General features: G+C 35.6%; 1 protein-coding gene and 1 long non-coding RNA gene across 8 annotated transcripts; one reads left to right on the plus strand and one right to left on the minus strand.

The window, feature by feature from the left end:
* The first annotated feature begins 2429 nt into the window (after positions 1–2429).
* LOC145064830 (DEMETER-like protein 3) lies at positions 2430–12345 on the plus strand. Of its 7 annotated transcripts, none has more exons than XM_079012196.1 (19): positions 2430–2740; positions 3013–3351; positions 3972–4076; positions 5000–5090; positions 5213–5387; positions 5454–5536; positions 5783–5867; positions 5942–6033; positions 7511–7579; positions 7667–7703; positions 8293–8375; positions 8947–9120; positions 9835–9871; positions 10204–10261; positions 10903–11003; positions 11143–11208; positions 11321–11435; positions 11509–11547; positions 11730–12345. In XM_079012196.1, the coding sequence occupies exons 1-19, from the start codon at positions 2440–2442 to the stop codon at positions 11837–11839; spliced, it is 2160 nt and encodes a 719-aa protein (XP_078868322.1). In that variant the 5' UTR covers positions 2430–2439; the 3' UTR covers positions 11840–12345. The 7 variants fall into 7 exon arrangements, 4 of the variants coding, with proteins under 4 accessions (XP_078868322.1, XP_078868323.1, XP_078868324.1 ...); XM_079012197.1 differs by having other exon boundaries at positions 8950–9120; XM_079012198.1 differs by having other exon boundaries at positions 2430–2731.
* Positions 12346–12714: 369 nt separating this feature from the next.
* On the minus strand, positions 12715–15419 carry LOC145062716 (uncharacterized). The gene is made up of 3 exons (XR_013687695.1): positions 14896–15419; positions 13910–13966; positions 12715–13135 (listed from the first exon to the last, which is right to left on the minus strand). It is a non-coding gene; the product is annotated as an uncharacterized LOC145062716 (long non-coding RNA).
* Positions 15420–24269: the final 8850 nt, after the last annotated feature.

Below are 24269 nucleotides of genomic sequence, written 5' to 3' on the forward strand. Positions count from 1 at the left end.
ACCCAATTTTCCAAATTGGGACCAAACCTCTATATAAGCTTATTTTAAGGCCCAACAATTTAGCCCAGTCCAAACATTTGGCATTCCACTAGTCCAACCTCTCATAACCCTCACATGATCTTACCCTAAGGCCCATCCCTATATTCTTAGTCCATATGATTATTCTTGGATGGCCCATCAATAGCCCAATCACAAAAACCAAATAGGAAGGCCCAACTCAAGGCCCAAGTGAAATTAGGGTTTTTACATGAAATGACGATTAGTGTTAAGTGTTCCTACTTAACCCATTAACGACTTAATCCATTAAGTCCAATATTGCCTTAGGTTAATTTGCCAATGATTGTTAATTAATATTTTAAGTTTATTAATTAATTCTCGTGCGTGTCCGACCAACCCCAAAATTAGGGTTTCATGACTTTAGGGTTTTCCAAACCCTAATTAGGGTTTCCAACCCAATACTAGCCCATTAGTCACATGTTTGAGCCTTTATGTCAATTAGGGATTCATTGGGCCCATTAGGATCTCATTGGGCCTACTAGGGTTTCATTAGGCCCATTCTGTCCAAGCATCCCAAACAAGTCAAAACGTAAACGAGGCACACCACCACCCAACATAATGGCTGGTGGCGGCTTTTCTATTATTATTCCGACTGATTACAATACAATTTACAACAATGTCCAAATAACACACACACACACACACTAATACGAGTACATACATAACCACCCTAGTGGTGGCTGGCAGTAGCACATGGCGACAGAACATAAATAGAGGCGGCAACCACCATGGTTGGCAACCATGGTGGTCTTCTCGGGGTTTTCTGGCCAACCGAAAACACACACATGCACCCCGACTAACAACAACAACAAACACGCACCACACAAACTTGAAGCAGTAACACTCTTGTATCGAGGATGAAGCACAAACACGGCAGCCCTTCGGGTGGATAAAGGTGGTAGTAGCAGCGACTAACGGTGGCTTGCGACGGTATACGATAGGTTTGACCGAAAACGGAGATGGAGGGGTGTTTATGGTGAGGAAGCTGTGATAATCCATCACCGAAACAACGACCACAGCAACGCAATAGCCTACGACAGCATCAATGACGTTCACGACGTCCAACACCGAGAGGAACGACGGGAATGAGAGAGAGAGGTGGCAGTTAGGTCTACCGGAGACTTCATGGCTGCTCACGACTTACGACTCGCCGTTCACATCTCCATAATTGCAGTATTGGTGCTCTTCCGGCTGCACACGATGTCCAGCAGCGGGGTTATGGATAGCGGCGCTTGTCGACAAGTAGCAGAGGAGTGGGGTGACGACGCTTCTGGTTGTTTCCGGCTTCAACGACGGTGGTTGATGACTTCATCAGAGGCGGTGGTGCGGCGCCGGAAATCGCGAGAGTGAAGGTGGCGGCTGGAAACATAGCTAGGGTTAGGGTTACACGGAGGGTTATATACCCGATTCACGCTATCAAACTTATTGCCATGATGGCGGAAGTGGTCCCTCCCCAGAAACATCTTTTCAAACCAAGTCCACATTTTACCCTTTCTACCCTGACTTCGGAAAGTCTTTTCAAATCCAATCCGTAATTTTACCAATTAACCCCTCCTTCCATAAATTCTTTCATTTTACGACCAAATGATATCAAACATTCCCTAACTTCTAAAAATCTTTACGAAATAAATCCCGAAATTACACTTTAACCCCCGAAAGTATATAGTATACCATTTGGCTCCCCCAAAACCAACTCTCCGCTAAATATTATTGATTTTAGGGCCATTATAAATAATATAAATTATAAATTTACATCTTGGGGTTCCGGATTTATTATTTAATTACTCTATTTCAAACAGGATGTTACAATATGTCACGTTAAACCCACAAGGTCGCAATTTTTGAAACTATTTTGTATTCTCATTATTATTGATTAATATTAGTATTATCAATGACAAAGTTAATATTTTAAATGTTGTTGAAACATTAAATATTTTATACACAAATTATTAATTTAAAAAAAAAATCTGATTAGAATTATATTAAAAAGAATCTTAATTGCAAAAAAATATCTTATTAGAATTAAAAATTAAAAAAACTATTAGTTATATTATTTATAATAATAAAAAAAAGTCATAATATAAAAGGAAGTTCTTTTTGGTAATTTTGTGAATATAAACAAATTTTTTTGCCAGACACTAGAAATGAATTACCATCTAAACGATTTGATACCGGATAAACTTAATCAAACGTTTTTTTTTAAACTTCGTTTTAACACAACTATAAGTTAATTAATCGGCTATGTATTAAAAATTAAAGTAAATTAGTCGGAAGCTTTTTTAAAATCTCTATTTTAACATTGTTATTTTAATAAATTATTATTTTAATAACTTTGCCAAACACCTCACACCAACGGGTTTTTTTATAAAGAAGCTAACAGCTATGGTGGTAGTGGCACCCGTTCCGATGCAATCATTACCGGTAACAATGAAGACCACTTGCCAGTTGGCAGGTGGTTCAAGGCTCCCAAATCGAGGTTGGGCGGCCGTCGTTTCTTCAAGTTGCAATATCGACAACTCTACCACCCATATGTGTGTGTGTGTGGTGTACTGCGCCTGTAAGGAGGATATGGAGACCAAAAAGACAAAAAAACGCAAACAACCGTCAGGCCTACAAGACGACACAATCGCCATGCCTCTGATGATCGCTCTTCCTTCGCCAAAAAAAACATCCGGTGCATTTCGTGAGTGTTTGTGTGTGTGTAATTGGATTTCTTTAGTAGTTAGCCTTTTTAACTGAAATGGCTTATGTACATTTGCGATATGCTGGATGAAACTCTAGGTGCTTGCGCTCTAAGATGAGAGACAACAAATGTAGTCTGAAACCATTAGGCGTGGCGTTTACTTGCTTTTTTTTTTTTTTTTTTTTTTTTTTTTTTTTTTTTTTTATAAATAAATTTGGTATGATTAGCCGACTGACCGAGTCTCTCTGTTGTGTTCTTTTGTTTTCTGTCAGGTGGTAAAAAGGTAACGAGGGTTTCGGGTTCAGCACCATGTACGCCAATCAAATTATCAAACAAGGATCATGAAATTGACGTAAACCATGAGACGCCGAGCAAATTGAAGGCCAAGTTTAGGCCAAAAGTGATGGCCAATTCCCCAACTACAAAGGCGACTCCTTCCCTTTCTTCCGGTTGTCGTCGGAGAGGAGATTCAAATGTGAAGTCATCTTGCAGAAGACGTTTGGATTTTGATTCTGCATATATCCAAACAAAAACGATGTTCGTCTACACTGAGGGGGGCTTTTGCTTCACCCGCAACGTGAGAAAGTACATCGCTGATGACCAACAGAAGAGTACGCACCTTTCTATCACCACTTTCTAATGATTTACTCATGGTTTCATTCATATCCATTTAACATTTCGAGTAAAACAGATGCATATTTCTTATGAAGTTGAACCTTTCTATTGCTTTTCAAATCCAATACCAACTCAACATGTGGAGTTTTTCCATAGGAGTCTTAAAAAAGGAGGCGAGGTTGACTGGACTATTAGAACTACATTTTATTTAGGGTTAATCACAAAAATGACAAAAATGGGGTTGGTTTTATCACCATTTGACCTCACCACATTTTGCCATGAGAATTTATCACAAAATGACCATCTATTTCACAACATACTTTCTTTATAGTTATCTTCTTTCCGCATAAATGATGTCATTTCCTGAAGAAACAATATCTTTTTTGCCCAGTTTATTTATTTATTATTATTATTATTATTATTATTATTATTGAAGATTTTTTAGTGGGGAACCATTGATAAAACAATATCACTAAAACAAAAATTATTTGGTCTTTTTGTGATGATCATCTAATTAAGAGCTGGTCATTTTGTGAATATATGGGATTCCCCTTTTTGGTAAATTTAGTAATTAGCATTTAGCCCTTTTATTTATCGTTCTTGTTATCCATTAAAGGTTTGGAATACAATGAGAAAGAGGAAGACGAATGTTGTAAGAAAGAGCAGGAGTTATTCCGACAAAGGGCTTTGTGCTTCATCAACTCCATGCGTCTTGTTCAAGGTAATTTGTGAGGCCATCAGCATCCCAAAACCTATGGGGCTATACAACCGTAAAGGAAGTTCCATTTGTATACAAATGCATACAATATATTGTTACATTGTCTCAAATTAAATAAGGATTTTGGTTTTTGGAACTTTTAAACAACATATATATCCATGATTTATGTTTGTTTATCCTTAAAACTATTATTTCATAGAACATCGACACTCATTTCCCTCTTCTAATAGCAACGAACTTTATCATTTTACCAAAATAGATAAGGCGCTTTATTTTTAACCCTAAATTAAAATCACCTTGCATTTTTATATCAATATAGGCCATTTTGTAACCTATATATCTGAAAGGTTAGAGTTTTTATATATATATATATATATATATATATATATATATATTATTGGATTAGTGGTCATAATCTTGGGCATTGTGGTTGTGGAGGATGACATGGTAAGAGTGACCCAAGTTCAAATACCACCCAATTAAGGCTAAGAGTGGGGTGTGATGTTATTCGAAACGAGCTCGATTTGAGTGAGTTTTAGATAACTTATTTAGGAACAGGAACTTGAGTGACTCACCCTAATCAATAAGCAGGAGCAAGTATCGACGGGTAAACATTCCATTAGAGAGCTAGCCTAGTCTTGATGGAAGTCGCGCGCTAGAGTCGGTGGGCATTGGGTCGGGTTTTGTAATTCAAGCTACATCATCACTGATAGGTTTCTAGGTTACACATTGCCTAAATTGGTAGAAAAGTGCAAGTTGGTTGCTGTTGTGGGTAACAAATAAAATATGTTGCCTATTTTGGAAAGAAGGTAAAGCACCTATATTTTTCATACCCATTTCTAGCTTTTAACAGAAATTCAATTTTAATATCTATCAAAAAATTGCCTTCTAAGAAAATGATATTGTTTTATATATGAAATTAACAGGAAATAGGGCTTTCATGGGTTGGAAAGGTTCTGTCGTGGACTCTGTAGTTGGTGTTTTCTTAACACAAAATACAGCAGACAGTTATTCAAGGTAAGTGTAGCCTTTTTGTGGCTCGGTACAATACTTTTTGGAGACATGATGAGTATTCCTTCACGCTCACACTCACACTCACTAATCACTATATATTATTTATTTTACACTATATTTGTTAGTTCTGCCTTCATGTCTCTGGCTGCAAAATACCCCAAGGAGAATATCATTAATAATAGTGACAATCACACTGAAGACGCGCTGGACTGGAATGCAGTTCGATGTGCACAGGCTGATGAGATCTCTAATGCCATCCAAGAAAGAGGCATGAACAATAGACTCGCAGCACGAATCAAGGTAACAAGAGTATTTTTCATAAAAAGCAGCTGATAAACAATATGAAGTTTTAACTTGTACGTGCAGATGTTCCTTGATAGCATACATGATAAAAACTCTGGGCTTCTTGATCTTGAGTGGTTAAGAAATGCTAAACCTGGAATAGCAATGTAAGATTTTCCAATTTAATTAATTGCTTAAATGGTCAAATTGTCATGAGGGAACTTACACATATGTGAAAGATAATGATAACTTGATAAGTGCAGGGTTGCCTACAAAAACCTTTCTTCTTGTGATTTAGCTTCCCCATGTAGATGTTGCCTACATATTTTATATGCTGATGCCAGGAATAATAATAATAATTATTAATATAATAATAAAAGGACCGAGTCCTGACTTGTAGAATGAACGTGCAGGGATTTCTTCTCTCGGGTATATGGATTGGGTATAAAAAGCATGGAATGTGTGCGTCTATTGACACTACGACAACGTGCATTCCCTGTAAGATTCTAAAATTTAGCAATTTGAATTAATTAATTATAAATTAAGGTTTTCATATGCATGCTTTGTACAAGGTTGACAGACATATTGCTAGAATAGTGGTTCGCTTGGGATGGGTCCCAATTAAAAAGCTTCCTGATGACGTTCTCATACATCAGCTAGAAGAGTCAGTGACAACTTCATTTCCATTGAACTACCATCGAATTATTTGCTGCTAATAATATGAGTAAATTACACGAATCGTCCCTCGTGCCTGTGCCAAAGTGCACGTTCAGTCCCTATTTTTAAAAATTAACTCGGACCGTCCCTTGGATGTTTTAAACTTGCACGCTTGATCCCTCGTTGGATTAAATTTACACACTTCATCCCTTACCATATTTAAAATGACTATACTACCCTTACTATTCTATTTTAATTTATTTATAATTCATTTTATATCTAAAAAATAGAAATTACAGCTCCTATATCTATCACCCTTTTCCTCTTCCTCTCATCATGAAACATCCTCACCGCCACCTACCGAACCACCACCACCGGCGACCACCTCCGACATCGTATCACCGCCTACCGCCATCAATGGACCACAACCTCTTTTTTGTCCCTATCTCTCCTTTTTTTTCTCTGATCTGAGTACTAACTCTTCAAGCCTTCACCTTCATGAAACCCTAGCACCTTCACCTCCACCTCCTTCACCATCAAGCAGATGGTCGTCGGTAACCTCTAGGCCGTCATCGCTACCATTCTTCTCCGGTCCAGATCTCCTTAAAGAACCACCGTTTACCTCCAGCAAGAACTTTTTGTTTTCACTTTCAAAAACTAACCCTAGAACTTAAGCTTCAAAAAGACGAGATTGGAAATGAAAATCGGCACCAAAGCTTTAGGTTCAAAGTATCAAAGAAGAAGAGGGGGAGAGGTGTTGTTTAGCCGAGGTGAATGTGGTGAAATCGAACCATCAGAACACTGATGTTGTCCCCAATGTGCTTCAAGAAAACCCTCAGCCAGGTACTACACCTTGTCGCCTTCTACACCTCGTCGCCTTCTGGATCTGCAACACCCCCGATTCGAATTCTGAAGAAATCTGCTATGTCGATTGGTAGTTGTTGCTAGGTTTATGGAGCGAAAAAATATAGGGTTTTTTGGGAGGCGATTAGTGGTGGTTTTGATTTGGTTGGTTCACGATCGGAATATTGGAGTCGGTCGGAGATGTTGCAAAAGTCGCCGGCGGGGTGTTAATTGTGGATAGGAGATGCACTGAAGAAGAAAAGGGGTGAGGGGATGACCGTACGAGTTATCAACGTATTTAGTGGCTATTTCTTTTTTTTTAAAAGGAAATAATAATTATTTTATGATAAATAAATCAATATATAATTAATAAATAACAAATAATTAAAAAAATAAATCAAAAAGGAAATAAATAAGGGCAAAATGGTCTTTTTATGTCCGGAGGGATGAAGCGTGTAAGTTTAAAACTAATGAGGGACGGTCCGAGTTAATTTCTAAAAATAGAGACCGAACGTGCCTTTTGGCACTTGGACGAGGGACGATTTGTGTAATTTACTCTAATAATATTATGATATGATTGGACCATGTTGACCGTTTGTGGTTTTTTTTTTCTATTTGCTATCAACCTTGTTAATTATCAGGTACCCTATCATGAAATCTGTTCAAGAGTATCTCTCACTGAGGCTTGGCAACCTTGATGCCGAAACATTGTAATTTCTTGGGTTTAATCTTTTGTTTTTTCATGATAAATAAATATAACCTACTCTAATAAAATACCTGCAAATTATTTAACACAGGTACGAACTTCATTATCAAATGATCACTTTTGGAAAGGTATGATGGAAAAAAAAAAGTAATGTAGACGTTAATTAAATCATTGCACTTCTCATTTTGTTGTAAAACAATAAATGTATCTAGGAAAATGTAAAAAATAACCCAAAAATCAAATTTTCTTCTTTTTAGCACAAAAGATAAACAAGGTTTTTATTATTATTGTTTTTAAATTATACATTATTAACCAACCACAAATTCAGCAAATCCGCTAGAAAATGCAGACTTCAGTGTTTGTTTTTTTACCATTTAACTCAGATAGTGGTTGAAAATCCAATTCATGCGCTAGAAAAAAAGCATAAAGTTGGCCCAGTTGATATTTGAATTAGATGCATCTGGTAGTGATGAATGTTTGAAACTTTGAATGTGTGTCTAAGCTGATTATTATGACTTGAAGTTGAAATAACAGTTAGAGTTTTTGTAAAGTAATTACGAGTATGATTTTCTGATTAATAAGGATCCAAATAATGAGATTTGGACAAACAAGTAAGGAAATGCATAAAATTTCAAGTAGTTATATAATTATCTTGAAAACGCAATAGTTAATTACTAATATGCATTTGTCATGTATATTGTATTTCAAATTGTGCAGGTGTTTTGCACGAAGAAGAAACCAAATTGCAGTTCTTGTCCATTAAAGAAAGACTGCAGTCATTTTGCCAGTGCATATGCAAGGTTTCGAACATTTTTCCTTTTTATTTGTTTTTTTTTTTTATAATTCCAAGTGTTCATACCATCATCGTGATTTGTGATCTATCCTTTTCGTTATAGTTGATAACACTTTGTTTTTGGCTATGCCACAAAGTGCAAGTGATACATATTGCAGCCTGTTTTATAAGCAAAAATCACGTCAAGATAAACTTATAAGGGCTAAATGCAAGAAAGAACAATGTACTTTTATTTATATAACTATTATAACATCCTACTATAAGATATTTTTACTACTACATCATTGTCTTCTCAATTTTTTTTTTCTTATTAACACCCAATTATAGCATTGTAATTTAAAATTTCTTTTAGTAGCACATTGGACTTTGAAAAATCTACCTAGTTATAGCAATACAAATTTCTTCTTATTTGAATGACATTGCTATAGTTGGGCAGATTCTTCAAAGTACAATGTTGTAATAGGACACAATAAAAGTAGCTTAGGATGTTATAATAAACAAATATATGAAAGTACATTTAACCCAAGTAATAATGATGAAATTCCTGGCTGATCTACATACTTAAAGATGCTAATTAGCAGGCCTGAACCACTAGAGAAAAAGATATTTGTTCCAGTTTCATCTTCCGGACAAAAGAAAAACACTAAAAATAGATTCGAACAAGATATCGAAGATCATTGCCTTGGTCCTGTGATTGTTAAAACCGAAGAGCTTATGAAAAATGCAGGCCGATCGAGGACAGAACACCAAGTGTAAGAATTCTGTATTATTTTCAAATCTTGGTTATTATATTAGGGCAAATTGTAAGAAACAGCAAACACGCATTAATCTTTTTACCAAAATAGGAAATGCATTTTATATTTTACCCGTAATAGCATTGTAATCCTTACCCATAGTAGCAATGTAGTTAACCAGCAATAGCAATATGCAACCCATGCATAATATATTTTTTATGCATATATCAACGTACTTACATTTTGTTATCGGTAATAGCAGCCAACCAAAACCTACACTGTTTACTAATAATATCAATATGTAACAATTAGACTACATTGCCCATATTATTCGTAAAGAAATGTCAGTATGCTGTTATTATGGGAAAAAAAATATATAAGTACGTTGCTATTAGGGTAGAATATAAACTATATTGATATTACTGTAAAAATTTGTAAGTATGTCGCTATTATGGGGAAAAATCAAAGTACATTGCCCGTATTGGTAGCGAGAGTGAAGTATGTTTTTTGCTATTACCTGCAATTTACCCTATATATATATATATATATATATATATATATATATATATATATATATATATATATATATATATATATATATATATATAGTAACCTTGTTAATGACAATTACCTTTTCCATGATGATAGCTTTGACAATTAGATTATAACCTCCAACAACTTGTATGACAAGGCCTATATCCTAATCTATGTATATGTATATGTGCAATGCAGCTATGAGCTTCCCGATTCGCATCCTCTTGTGCAAGTGGTCAGTGCATGTTTCTTATACTCATATAGGCTAAATGCAAGAAATAGAAACATACTTTCAGTTATTTGTTTATTGTAGCAGCTTGCTTTTGTTTATTGCTATGACAGCATTGCACCTTGAAAATTTACCCAGTTATAGCATTGCACTTTAAATATTTTTCTTATTAGGAAAAATCTACTCAAATTGTTTTGTATTTGGATAACATTGCTAGATGTTTAAAAGTACAATGGCGTAGTGGGTGGAATCGAAAGTGTGTTGATATTTATTGCATTCAACCCTTATATAGATACACATACATATTTGTTTATACTGTTGAGGTGGTTGTGTTGCAGTTGGACAAAAGAGACTTTGATGACAAGAATCCTTATCTACTTGCTATATGGCCACCAGGTACAATAATTTTTTGCTTACATTTTAACTCTCAATGATTCAAAATTTAATCCATGTTCTCAACAAGAAGAAACATGTATGTTTAGAACGAGAAGATGGTAGTTCTATGAATTTTAGGAAAAAAAAAGGATGCTCAGAAATTCATAAATGAAAAGAAAGAGAAGTGTATGCGTTCTTTTCTTGGTTTTGTGGATTAGAAGATGGTCCCCCGATTATGGGGTTCTAAGCCCTTGAAGGTGTGACATTGTAAAAGGGGTTAAATGCAAGGTACACTTGTCGATTTATTGTTTCTTATATCATCCTGCTCCCATTTTGTCCTATTACAGCATGTTGTATTTTAAAATTTTACCCAAATTTTAGCAATATCATCCAAATATAATTCGGTTGTTTGTCAAAGTATGACATACTAATAAGAACAAATATAAAATGCTATAATTGGGTAGATTTTCAAAGTACAATGCCTTGATAAGAAAAAAAAGTTGAACGTACAATGCTATAATAGACATAAATGAGAGTAGGATGCTATAATACAAAAACAAATGAACATACATTGTTGCTTCTTGCATTTATCCCTTGTAAAAGCTACAGTATATAACTTAGTAAATTATCGATTTTTGTACATTATTATATTTTTTTGTCAGGAGAAACCCTCCAGAATCCTTCCGGAATGCTCAAAGAAGAATACAATTCACTAAAATCAACAGATTCACAGGAAGAAGAGATGGTGTTTGGAACATATTTGGTGAGCAAAATTGTTCTGTGTGAAGATTGTTCCATGAGCATCAATTAAGTAGCAACATTGTGAATTAAGTAGATTGCTATTTTCTTGCAATTTAAGCCTAACATGTATTGGTTTGGTACATACAAACAAACACAAATAGGTGCCATGTCGGACAGCAACTAGAGGGTCATTTCCACTTGATGGGACATTCTTCCAGATCAACGAGGTACTCTTTCTTTTCATATAGCAAATATATATATATATATATATATATATATATATATATATATATATATATATGTTGATTCCTGATTTTCTAGTTGTGATGGTTGATTTAGGTATTTGCTGATGATGAATCGAGTAGAAAACCACTTGTTTTCCCCCGAAAGTTGTTATGGGGTCTGACTAAAAAGATGCTATTCTGTGGAACATCTATATCAGCAATATTTGAAGGTAGATACCTATCTATTAATTACTCTTACCAAACCAGAAAAATAACTGCTGATTATAACTTTATGTGACACAGGTTTGTCAGCTCAGGAAATACAAGATTGCTTTTGGAAAGGTATTTATTAAAAAATGTCTTAACAAGTTAGGACTTTGTTTCGAGTAGTTTTTTCTACATTAAGTCCATATCCGTCAACAGAAACCCATTGCACCTATTATGTCTATCATGAAACATGCAGCAACTCATGGAAACTGTTTGTAGAAAGTAAAGACATTATAAAATTTGAATTGTTTTTGTAGGATATGTTTGCATAAGGGGTTTCAGCATGAAGACAAGAGCAGCAAGGCCTTTGCCAGAGCAATTCCATCGAAAAGGAAAATCACCAACAAAACGAACCAATGATGGATGATGCACTCACTGGATCTGACAGCTTTTGTTAGACTATCTATTTGGAGGTTATGCATGGGATTGGATCAAATGTACTTTTGTTAGACGGTCTTTAAGTTAAAAGGTACAAAATTGAATTACACGGCAGGAAGATAATATAATTTTTTTGGGCACTTTGGAGCCAAACATATGATATTCGTTTTTCTCATTTAACTTATGATGAGATGGAATGAATTGCTTTTGGTGAAACCGCAAAGGCATGTGGGAGAATTTGCATAAAAGACATCGTGGGAAGCTCCCAAGTTGCAAAAAAAAAACCCTTTGTCGATAATTTTGAGACATTTGAAATGTCTCGTGATGATTTGTCTAAGACAAAACTACGAAGTAGGACACAATGGTATTTTTTTTTTCAGGTTTTGGTCCAAGCCATAACTTTTTTTTTGGATCGGTGGCCTTTTTGAATATGTCTGTATGTGGATTTGGTAAAATGACTAATGTCATTTTAATTTCTTTTTTCATTTTCCTTAACTCTTTTATCTTTTATTTTAATTTTAATAAATAAAAAGGAGCCCACTACCACCCCCACTTTATTAAAGAAAAAAAATCCCCTAACCCCCATCTCCCCCCCCCCCCTTTCTCTTTTCTTACCCATTCTTCTTCTTCCTCCTAAAAAAAATCCCCCCACTTCCCTTTTATATGTTCGTGTTTTTTTGATACCTAATCTAACTTAAAACTTCATCTTTGTTGCAACAACCATTGTAACTATTGAGGGTGTTCTTTGCTTAATTTTAAAAGAGCCCCTAAATTAACATGTAGTCCTTCAACTTCAACTATTAACAATTCTACAGAGAGTAAATTACACCAATCGTCCCTCGTGCAGGTGCCAAAAGGCATATAGTCTCTATTGTAACACCCATAAAATTCAAGCCAAATTTAAACTTTTTAACATATTTTAAAACCATTAAGTTATTACAGGTTGTTTTCAAAATAGTTTAGACATCAGAGTATTCCCATAATCAATCATGAAAATATGAGGAGGTGCACGATCACGCCTTCGCCTTCCCGCGATCATCCGAAGTGCCTGAAACAAAATCAACAACTGTAAGCCCGAAGCTTAGTGAGTTTCCCCAAAATACCAACACCATACAAACATAACCATAACATATAACCAATACAGAACATGCATAATGAGTCATCAGTCTGACTGGACCGCCTCACAGGCCTTCAGTCTATCTGGACTGCTCTTCGAACCTTCGGCACGTCTGGACCGCCGCGCAGGGTCTACAGCCTATCCAGACCGCTCGCCGGGTATGTTGCCCTACAACACAAAGTAGGACCACCTCAACCCAACCCTTAATCAAACAAACATGTGCACATAAATATCATATGCTAGCTTATTTCATATAACAATCAAACCAATCTAACAGATCAATCATAGCAACATCCCAACAACCGGGATACAGACCTAACCGGTCAACTAACATAACATCATCCTATAACCAGGACAATCATGTGCACATAGACATCATATAACACTAGCATGTATATATATAACAGTCAAACCGATCTAACATATTACAAAGCATAGCAACAAATCTTATAACCAGGATATCAACCTAACAGGTCACTAACTTAGCATCATCCTATAACCAGGACAATCATGTGCACATAGACATCATATAACACTATCATGTATATATATATATATATATATATATATAACAGTCAAACCGATCTAACAGGTCACTAACATAGCATCATCCTATAACCAGGACAATCATGTGCACATAGACATCATATAACACTAGCATATATATATATATATATATATATATATATATCAAACCGATCTAACACATCACAAAGCATAACAACAAATCCTATAACCAGGATAACGACCTAACAGGTCACTAAAATAGCATCATCCTATATACCAAGATACCGACCCAACCGGGTCACTAAAACATAGCATATCACCATCCTAACTACCAAGATATAAATTAGTAAGCATAACATGCAATAATCCGAATACAATTCATAAAGGGCCGGCCTTTGTGCCTTAGACCCTGTTGATATAGTGAAGAGAACTCACCTGGCACTGCCGAGGTCCTGAAGATACACTCCAGCTGCTGATTAACAGATTCCCGATCTATCAACATCAAACAATACCCAATTAATAATTGGGTTCCAAGTTCAAAATCCAACTCATACTCCAAAAGCCAAAAAGTCAAGTAATTTTTTACAAATTGGGCCCAGACCTCTACATGGTCTTTCCTTAAGGCCCATCCAATTATTTAGACCATTTACTTATTCTTGGAAAGTCCATTATTAGTCCAATCACCAAAGCCCAATAGGAAGGTCTAACTCAAGGCCCGAGTAAGATTAGGGCTTTCACATGAAATGATGATTAGGTTAAGTAGTTCTTACTTAACTCATTAAGGACTTAATCTTTTAAGTCCATTGTTGTCTTACGTTAATTTGCCAATGACTATTATTTAATATTTCAAGTTATTAAATAATTCTAGTGTGCGTGCCGATCAATTCCCAAAAATTAGTGTTTTATGCTATTAGGGTTTTCCAGACCCTAATTAGGGTTTCCCAACCCAATATTAGCCCATTAGTCCATCGATTGAGCTTTTCGATCACATTGGGCCTTACTAGGCCCATTAGGGTTTTATTAAGTCAAGTATGGTTCTCTTGGGCCCATTAGGGCTTCATTGGGCCCACTAGGGTTTCATGCATCCCATACGAATCAAACACACCAATGCAAAGCACACCGCCACCCGACACGACGGCCGGTGGGGTCGAGAGGCGGTAACCACCACCCTACGGTGGTGGTTAGGGTTTTCTTTCCATTATCCTTTAACAATTACATGTTAAAATGCTTATACCAAAATAATCACACACACTAAATAGACAACTATACACACAGCCACCCGATGGTGGCCGGCGGTGGTGCATAGCAACAGCCACCATGGCTGGCGGCCATGGTTGTCCCTTTTACACTTCCAGCTAACAAAACACACACATATGCACATCAACACATCTTATGTTGCGAAAATAAACCCAGCCACCCACCTGGCAGCGAGGGTAACCCAAGAAGTCCGGCAGCAGCGGCGGTCACCGGCAGCAGCGGTGGTCAACGGCAGCAACTCCATTATCGGCGGCGAATGGCGTTGGCACAGGCGCATGGCGGCGGCGGGAAAGAGCTGAAACGCTTGCTGGAGCAACAACACTACGAAGGGAAGTGAGAAGGGAAGATGGTGGTGCGGAATCCACCAAGTATATCAGCAACAGCCCCTCCATAAGGTCTTCCGGCGACCCACACGACGATCAGAGATAACCACAACATTAATTGCGGCAGAGAAGGCGACGATCGCTCACGTCGTCACCGCGGCTAGGGTTTCGGTGGTCACAGCAGCGTGTGAGCTCGACTTCAGTTCCGGCTTCGTTAGCGATCCACCGCTTACCCACAGCCTTCGGCAGCAAGGTTTTAGTGGTGATGTACGGGAGGCAATCGGTGGTACATTGAGAGGGTGGCGGGGAAATGGAGGTGGCGGCTACAGTAGATTTAGGTTTACGGTAGCAACGGGGATAACACAAGTTATATACCCGGTTCCCAAGCATAACCCCATAACAACATAATTAGTCCCCCCATTGCCTTATTTATTTCAAAACTAGCCCATAAATTACCATTTCAACCCCTCCTTCTGAAAACCCTTACAAATAAGGTCCGAAACTTACACTTTAGCCCCTAACTCCATAAAAACTTCACAATATGAATCCTGAAATTACATTTTAACCCTCGGAAATCAAAATTATATCATTGACTCCCCGAAACCATTACCCCAATAATTATTATTTGATTTTTGGACTATAATGATATAAGATAATAATAAGAATCACTTCTCGGGGTTCCGGGACTATTATTTAATTATTCTATTTAAATGGGATGTTACATCTATTTTCAAAGATTAGTTCGGACCGTCCCTCGTTTGCTTAAAACTTGCACACTTCGTCCCGGTATGCTTTTATCTTGTGAATGTAGTCCACGCCACATTTGGAATGAGATAATTGATGGGTTTTATGCATAAGAGACAATCCTATGTGCTCATACAAACCCTAATGCTTGGATCTAGGTTTCTCTATAGTACATGTTTTGAATCCAAGGCTATAAACCCTAGATCGAACATTTAATAAACTGAATTAGGGTTTATAGAATTACCTTTGATTGTTATATTGCAATAACAATCAATTCCTTGCTTTGGTTGGCTTTAGAAAGCTTAGTGTCTCAAGTGCTGCACCTCTAATGGAGTCACAAACACCTTATGCAACTTGAATGAAGAGGAGATGAAAGGAGGCTGCCCAAAAACGACTAGAAACCCTAGAGAATCAGTTGTCCACGTTTTTGGGGCATAGGGGCCCTTTATATACATGTAGGCTATTAGGGTTTTCAACTAGGAAACCCTAATCTGGTTGCTTAAGCCCTAAGCAGCCCATGGACTCCTTTAACATATCCCTTGGACGATTTCTAATGGGCTTCCCATAAAATTCATTCAACCTATATATTATTAGGTGATCCATAGCCCAATTATAATTATCTTATAATTACAACTTCAGTCCCCTAGGTTTAATTAATCTCTTTTAGCCACAAAATTAATTCTTAATTAATTCTTGACTAATATTAATTAAACAATATGATTTCTCCTTTAATATATTATTCTCATAATATATTAATAAATCATATTTAAACCTTTCTCTCCTTAATTCATCCTACATATTGCTATGGTGAAGGCAACCCAAAAGGACCATGCTCATAATCGGGTCAAGTACATACCAAAATAGTTATGGACTTAGACACTAATCCAATAGTCTCCCACTTGGATAAGTCTAATAACTATTTTTCGTATAACTTCAGAACCTGATCAGCAATCGTAGCTTTCAAAAGCCATTGTCAACTTTTATCTTATCAGATAGCGTGTCCTTTAGATAAGAGATTATATATTCCTCCATTCTCAAGATATCGTATAGACATAAGACATGAATTTCAATCATTCTCTCCATACTGTTTCCCGACTTCCGATTTATGACGACCGACAATAGACTACAGTTGAACACATCAACTTAGTCCCGGCTTGGCCAAGCGCTTAGGTGTCATCACTAAATCATCGAGAGGCCCACAAATATCGCTTTTTATCCCACTTTGGGTAAAAGGAATGGATAAACTTCGACTCATATGCTCGCTTGCATTCACTGATCGAATCACACACAACAATAAGTTTTATAACACCAAGTTACTGGTGCGTTTACTTATCATCAATGTGCAACCGAACAACAAATAACAACTCACACGTCTCGGTTTCAAGAATATACAATATTATCGTCTCACTAATCACTCGTGATAAAACCATGAAGTGATCCAAGTGAGCGTGGGTTTAATCCAATACTCTAATCTTATCAAAGCACTCATGAACTTTACAACAAACTTGTGCTATGCCTAAACCTTTCAGACAATCTACAGACTCTTCATGACAGTCTTCCTTCATGCTTACTTCCAACGTATGACCGACTGTGGAGGTTTGAATAACCTAGTTATTGTGGAAGTCAAAACATGCAAACTGAAACATAACAATAATACTTAATCCTATATAGCCCCAAACTTGTGAGAGTAAATAAAACACTTCTATTTATCCACCATATTGATTACTCATTATTTATCATTTAATGTTTTGGATAATCAACTCATTACTTGAATAACAACAATTGTCCCATGCTCCAAGCATGCGCACTTTGTTTCTTATGGTCCATGCTTTGTGAAATAGATCAATTGAAAAACTTTTCCAATGATGCTCATTTTACAATTCCTAATCCTTATTATTAGTGTAAGAGCACAACATTCTTGCCATTAATAGAATATGTTAGATTCTAACATTATATGCAATGATCCTTTCGTAATGTCATAGCACAAAAGTCACCAAGACTTGGCCAATGAAATTATAAAGTACTCTATCAGAAATTGTTACAAGACAATTCCATAGACGTGAAGTCTCACATTCAAAGTACATTCCTTTGAACATCCTTCTTGCATAAAAGTTTCTAATCTAGACATAGATTCTCAATTTCCAACTCCCAATATGGAAACATTTCCACATTTGCCATATAACAACTCATTCTTAATAGAATCTTATCTATTCATAATAATGTCAATATGGTCCATCCAATACCATACTTCCAACTACTCACAAGCGACAAATCCTCAGCGAACTTTGGATCGTCCTTTGATAGTTGTTTAATTATTTTTGTCAAAACCGATCATAATTCTTTTTTCCTCTTAATGTGCTAGACATTTGGAAAATTTTAGAATGGTCAAATATTATAGCATTTGCAATCGATCCTATACCTGAAGCGTATGGGACACGATGCATAATGTCTTACATAAAGTTATGATACTTTACCAATCTTTTGCCATAATATTTTATGTGTCACATTCTCACAATTCGAACTATGAAGAGGGATGCCGTAATCATAATCGAAATTTAAGAACACACTATGTATCCTTTGACTAAATTTATTAAAATTTCTCAATCTAAGCTTTAGATTTTGAAACGAAGTATAATATTCTCTCCCTTAATTATAGCAAAACAACTTTTCAACCCATGCAACTTTGCAAATTGAATCTTTGTTTTTCTATAATTAATATTGCTAACTTGCAATACTCACCATAATCATACAAGCATAACACTTATGCTCCCACTATCATGATTATTATCATACAAGCATAACACGTATGCTCCTACTAGCTTTGACATGTATTCAGAAAACAAATGAACTTCCAGAAAACAATGCCTATTGAATTTCTGAAATTCATATTTCTAATACCAGATGCTTCGATAAGCCTTTATCTAAGCTTCTTAAATTTATACACCTCTGCCTTAGATAGCTCATATGTGTGTTTAAACAATTTAGAACTTATGTTACTAAGTTTCAAATGTTCAAACTAATTGCCAAATCTCACAATTCGAACTATGGAAAGGGATGCCGTAACCATAATCGAATTTGAGAATACAATTTTCACAATTGCTATCTTCATAAGATCTCTCTTAGTGAAAGCATTTCCTCACAGTCATTTTCATGAAGGAGGGAATCTTATGACAATTAGATTTTATGGTGTATGAGTTCCTATCCATGTGAATTTGCTAAAACCAAGGTTTGCGACAAATCCAAACTCATATGGGCTAAACTTTCTTAATCTTGATTTCTTGCCTTATGGTAACACGAGTGCCCACCATGTCTTCCAAGTAGTTAGTAATTTGTCCTTACATATCAATGTACTTTCCATCAACTAAGGCGCTAGTATGCATTCAAATGAGAACTCATAGAACTCACATACACTATTAACTCAATTGGAATGGCACAGAAACAAAATAATGTCAACACGATAGGTTGTAAACCTCAAGTCGTGTGCTAGTGATTATCGATAAGGTTTATTCTTGATTTGTTCTTGAAACCTTTCAAGACCATTAAGACTCCCACTGACTCCTTGAAGTATAAGATTCTCTTGTCAAGAAATATTTCTTGACAAAGCAAATATTCAAGAGTTAGTGTAGTTATTATCAAGACAAAACACTTCACATAATTGGTCCTAGTTGGCCTTTGTCTTATCCAAGACAACACAACTTACCAATTTCAGATGTGCACGAATGAGAAAACTTTTCCAAATTCCACATTTGATGAGTGTTATAAACCTACTTAAGACTTTTCACTCAATGTCACAATCTTGGAGTATGACTCTAATACTTGATATTGGAACGAAGTATGATTGACTCTTTGATTTAACCATTTCTACAATTCTCGATTCCTCTTCTTAGACAATCAAATGCACTAAGACTCAGTTAGAGGATCAATTGAGATATGGTTCTTAATCATTAAGACTTCATCATAAAACACAATAAAAGATACTTTCCTTTCTTCTTAGAATGGAGAAACTTTTATCTTTCTGCCTTCTTGATTCTTCTTATTCGTTCTGCTATTGATTGAAACTCTTTCAGTTAACTCAGAATTATACTCACTCTTATAAGTATAACTATATTTACTAAACTTTAGTAAATCATGACGAATATGTTTGTCACTCTTGTGGTAGACTTGATCAACGCACGACCTAGTGTACTCGATCTCCTAGTCCTTCAATCGAAACTTTGTCAAAGAATTAGTCTAAGTTTCCCAAATGTGAAAGTTTTTCATTCATCATACAATACACGTTGCATGATTCCAAGTTTCTGTCTAATTGAAACTTGGGCGATGAGAAACTCTCCCCATTTGGTAAAATTTTGACATTTCCACAAATAACATAATTAAGAATCAAATCCATTATTGCTAATAATAGAAACATTTAAACATTAATTTTTCATACATGCCATTGCAAGGATAAATAAATAAGATAAAATCAAAAAGCATTTTATTGCGGAAAAATTTGTCCTTACAATGCAATTCAATTGAAAAACTATGTTATTACATATTTCTTAACAATTTATTCTAACTCCAAGTAGTAGCTCAAGAATCCAATCTTCAAGTAATGCGATCAAAATCCATTTCTTCACGATTAGATTCGATTCACTTCTTCCCTTAAGCTTCCTCTCTTTTCTTCGATCCTACAAAACATCAAAATGTAATCTTATCACATCATGTATTAAGAATCTAGAATAGGAACTTAAAAGAGTTAGTTAATGGATTTTACCTGAAGCAGAGCCATACGTCTTGACTCTCCCATCTCTTAGATCTCTCAGGTAAATAGGACAGCTTCGTCTCCAATGCCCTTTCTCTTGGCAATAAAAGCAAATGGACTCATTTGGCACAGCACATCGGACAATCACAGACTTAGTTCTTTCTGGACTTCTAATGTTGCCAGTGTCCATTGAAGTTTGGGAGTTTGATTCACCAGACAAATTTGCTTGATTAGCACGCCAAAACATTGTTGATTCAGTAGCTATAAGCAAATAGGTAAGATCAATAAGGGTCACGTCGTGGTCCATCATATAGTACTCTCTAACGAACTCACTATATGATTCAGGAAGTGACTGAAGAACCCAGTCAACAGCCAACTCACTTGAAATATCGACACCCAACATGTTTAACCAATCAATGTGTGACTTCATCTCTAAGACATGTGCACACACAGGTTTCCCATCTTCGTGTTTACTTGCCAAAAGGGCTTGAGTGAGCTTGAACTTTTCAAGCCTTTGAACTTGTGGGTTAGGGAGAACAATTAGAGGAGGCAGAGGAAGTGAAGCATGACTCTCATTTCCTTGATCGTATCTCGGAACGTCATCTTCATTTGGAAAACTTGTTCCATGGGATTTGGGAAGACCATGATTGTCAGAACTAGACATCTACAAAATGGGAGAAAGTTCAAGTTAAGTTGATTGAGTCCTTAATAAAACACTCAAATGAGTCATTAAGGCTAGGATCCAACACAATATTCTACAACCTAGAAGAGGGATGCCGTAATCTAGTTGCAGAATATTTGAAGATAGGTAAATGACGATTTACCAATTTCCATCATGAAAAACGAAAAGGAAGTTTAAGTTTTAAATGAATTGAAACTCCTAGATCTTTTGAGATTCATTGAACTTTTCAATGGCATGTTTAATCTCGATTATGCCCTACTATTTGTGACTGGGATGCCGAGGATCACAAACAAGGTGTGAATAACCATACGAATCACATGGTGCACCCAATGCTACTATCACCTAATCAATGTGCCAGTTAGCCAAACACGCTCCATTAATCTATGACAAACATCGAGTCACCCTTCGCTACCAATGTCATCCCCAAATTAGTGTGCCGGTTAATCACACACGCTCCACTAATGTTCGACAAGGGTACGAAGTGTAATTCTATGGATTAGCATATAATTTCACATTTTTTCTAAAGTAACTATGACTTGGGAATTTGAAAAAGCATTTAGATACTTTGTACTTCATTATACTTATAATAGAAGGTTTCTGTCCTATCATACCCGTTTGGCTAACGACCCTCCACTAGTCAAGAGTGCGGTGGGTAAGAGTGGATACCCATTCAATCGCCATTTTATAGGCAATTTCCTTAAACACCCCTTATAGACCAGCTTCATGAATGAGGCCTACTAACGGTAAGACTGACTGTTTACTCATACATATATAATATTAGACTTTTAATGTTATATAGTATATGATGTATTTTACACTTTTAAAATACTAGGTAGTTTAACTTAGTAAATTATACTTTTAATTTAATTAAATGTAAACCAAAACTTTATGGATTTATTAAATCACTTTTAATTATACACTTTAATTAATTAATAAAACCATAAGTGTGTGATTTGAACCTTTTCAAATTATTAGGGTTTTAGGATTTAACATTTCAAAATTAAACATTTAATCAACTTTTAAATTCCAAAACTTGAGGACAAGTTTTGAAACATTTCAAAACATTAGGGTTTAACTTATTTAAATTTCATAAACAAAACTTTTAAGTTCAAATTTAAACTATAAAACCTAAAGGGTGCAATTGAAACTTTTTCACATCACAAAGGATCAAGTAACAGATAATATAAGTTAAACAATTAATTTAGTCATTATCTATATTTGACCTAATCTTATTTTAGTCACTAGATAATTACCAAATAATTTAAATAATCCATATTTATCATATAAACAACCAATATTCAAAAGATTTGAAATTATCTATTGTTTTGGCAATTATAATCATTAATTTAAGATAAAAATCAGATTTTAACTTCAAAAAATGAATTAGGCATTAAATCCAAGTCAAAACAGCAGTTAAATCCCGAAATATCCTCTGTCTGGCGCTCTGAACTCGCCGAGTAGGGGCCAACTCACCGAGTTGAGTCGGGCAGAGGCCAAAAACTCGATTTTTAGCAAACAAAACAGTTAAGCATCACATACAACTGAAACCAATCAAGGCTCTGATACCACTGATGGGTTTTATGCATAAGAGACAATCCTATGTGCTCATACAAACCCTAATGCTTGGATCTAGGTTTCTCTATAGTACATGCTTTGAATCCAAGGCTATAAACCCTAGATCTAACATTTAATAAACTGAATTAGGGTTTATAGAATTACCTTTGAATGTTATATTGAAATAACAATCAATTCCTTGCTTTGATTGGCTTTAGAAAGCTTAGTGCCGCAAGTGTTGCACCTCTAATGGAGTCACAAACACCTTATGCAACTTGGATGAAGAGGAGATGAAAGGAGGCTGCCCAAAAATGACTAGAAACCCTAGAGAATCAGTTGTCCACGTTTTTGGGTCATATGGGCCCTTTATATACATGTAGGCTATTAGGGTTTTCAACTAGGAAACCCTAATCTGGTTGCTTAAGCCCTAAGCAGCCCATAGACTCCTTTAACATATCCCTTGGACGATTTCTAATGGGCTTCCCATAGAATTCGTCCAACCTATATATTATTAGGTGATCCATAGCCCAATTATAATTATCTTATAATTACAACTTCAGTCCCCTAGGTTTAATTAATCTCTTTTAGCCACAAAATTAATTCTTGACTAATATTAATTAAACAATATGATTTCTCCTTTAATATATTATTCTCATAATATATTAATAAATCATATTTAAACCTTTCTCTCCTTAATTCATCCTACATATTGCTATGGTGAAGGCAACCCAAAAAGACCACGCTCATAATCGGGTCAAGTACATACCAAAATAGTTATGGACTTAGACACTAATCCAACAATAATGCCCTTGGATATTTATTTATTTTAATTAATCTAATATTATTTATTATTATTTATCAATTAAAAAAGAAAATAAAAAACAACCCTCTCTAATCTCTATCTCTCTCAATTACATTGGAAAATACCACTACCACCTTTGTTTGATCTCTTTCCCTATCTCTCTCTTCATTCTATTTCAATACCTACTCTCAGCTTCTCCAACCCATCCACCCCCTTCACTTCCAAACCCTCACGCTATTTTTATTGATCAGAGATAAAAGAGTAACCCAAAACACATACACACATGTGTTCTGATGCGATATCAAGATAGAGGCCAAGTGAGATGGAGATATAGCATGATACCGAGAGAGGAATAGGTTGAGAGAGACATACTCGATGAAAGCGAAAAAGGAGATCTGAGGAAATGGGTGAGATATAGCACGATAAGAGAGAGAAATACTTGATTTCGATTTCGATTTTGATTTTAAGTTTCCTCCTTCTTCATCGTCCTCAAATCCATAAATTGGAACTAATGTAGGTTTTAATTTTGAGTTTGAGTTTCATGTCAAGCTAGGTTTGATTTTATTTTTGTGACAACCCGAAATTTCTATTCTATACAACCCTTCAATTCAATAGAAGCCAGAAAATTTGCTGCTAAGTTTCAAACTTTTTGGAACAAGTTTGAGTAATCTAGGATTTACACTTCGGGTGAT

Source organism: Lactuca serriola, chromosome 7 (genome assembly GCF_051521515.1).
Source record: "Lactuca serriola cultivar US96UC23 chromosome 7, Lser_US96UC23_V15, whole genome shotgun sequence".
In the NCBI taxonomy this organism is placed as follows: domain Eukaryota; kingdom Viridiplantae; phylum Streptophyta; class Magnoliopsida; order Asterales; family Asteraceae; genus Lactuca; species Lactuca serriola.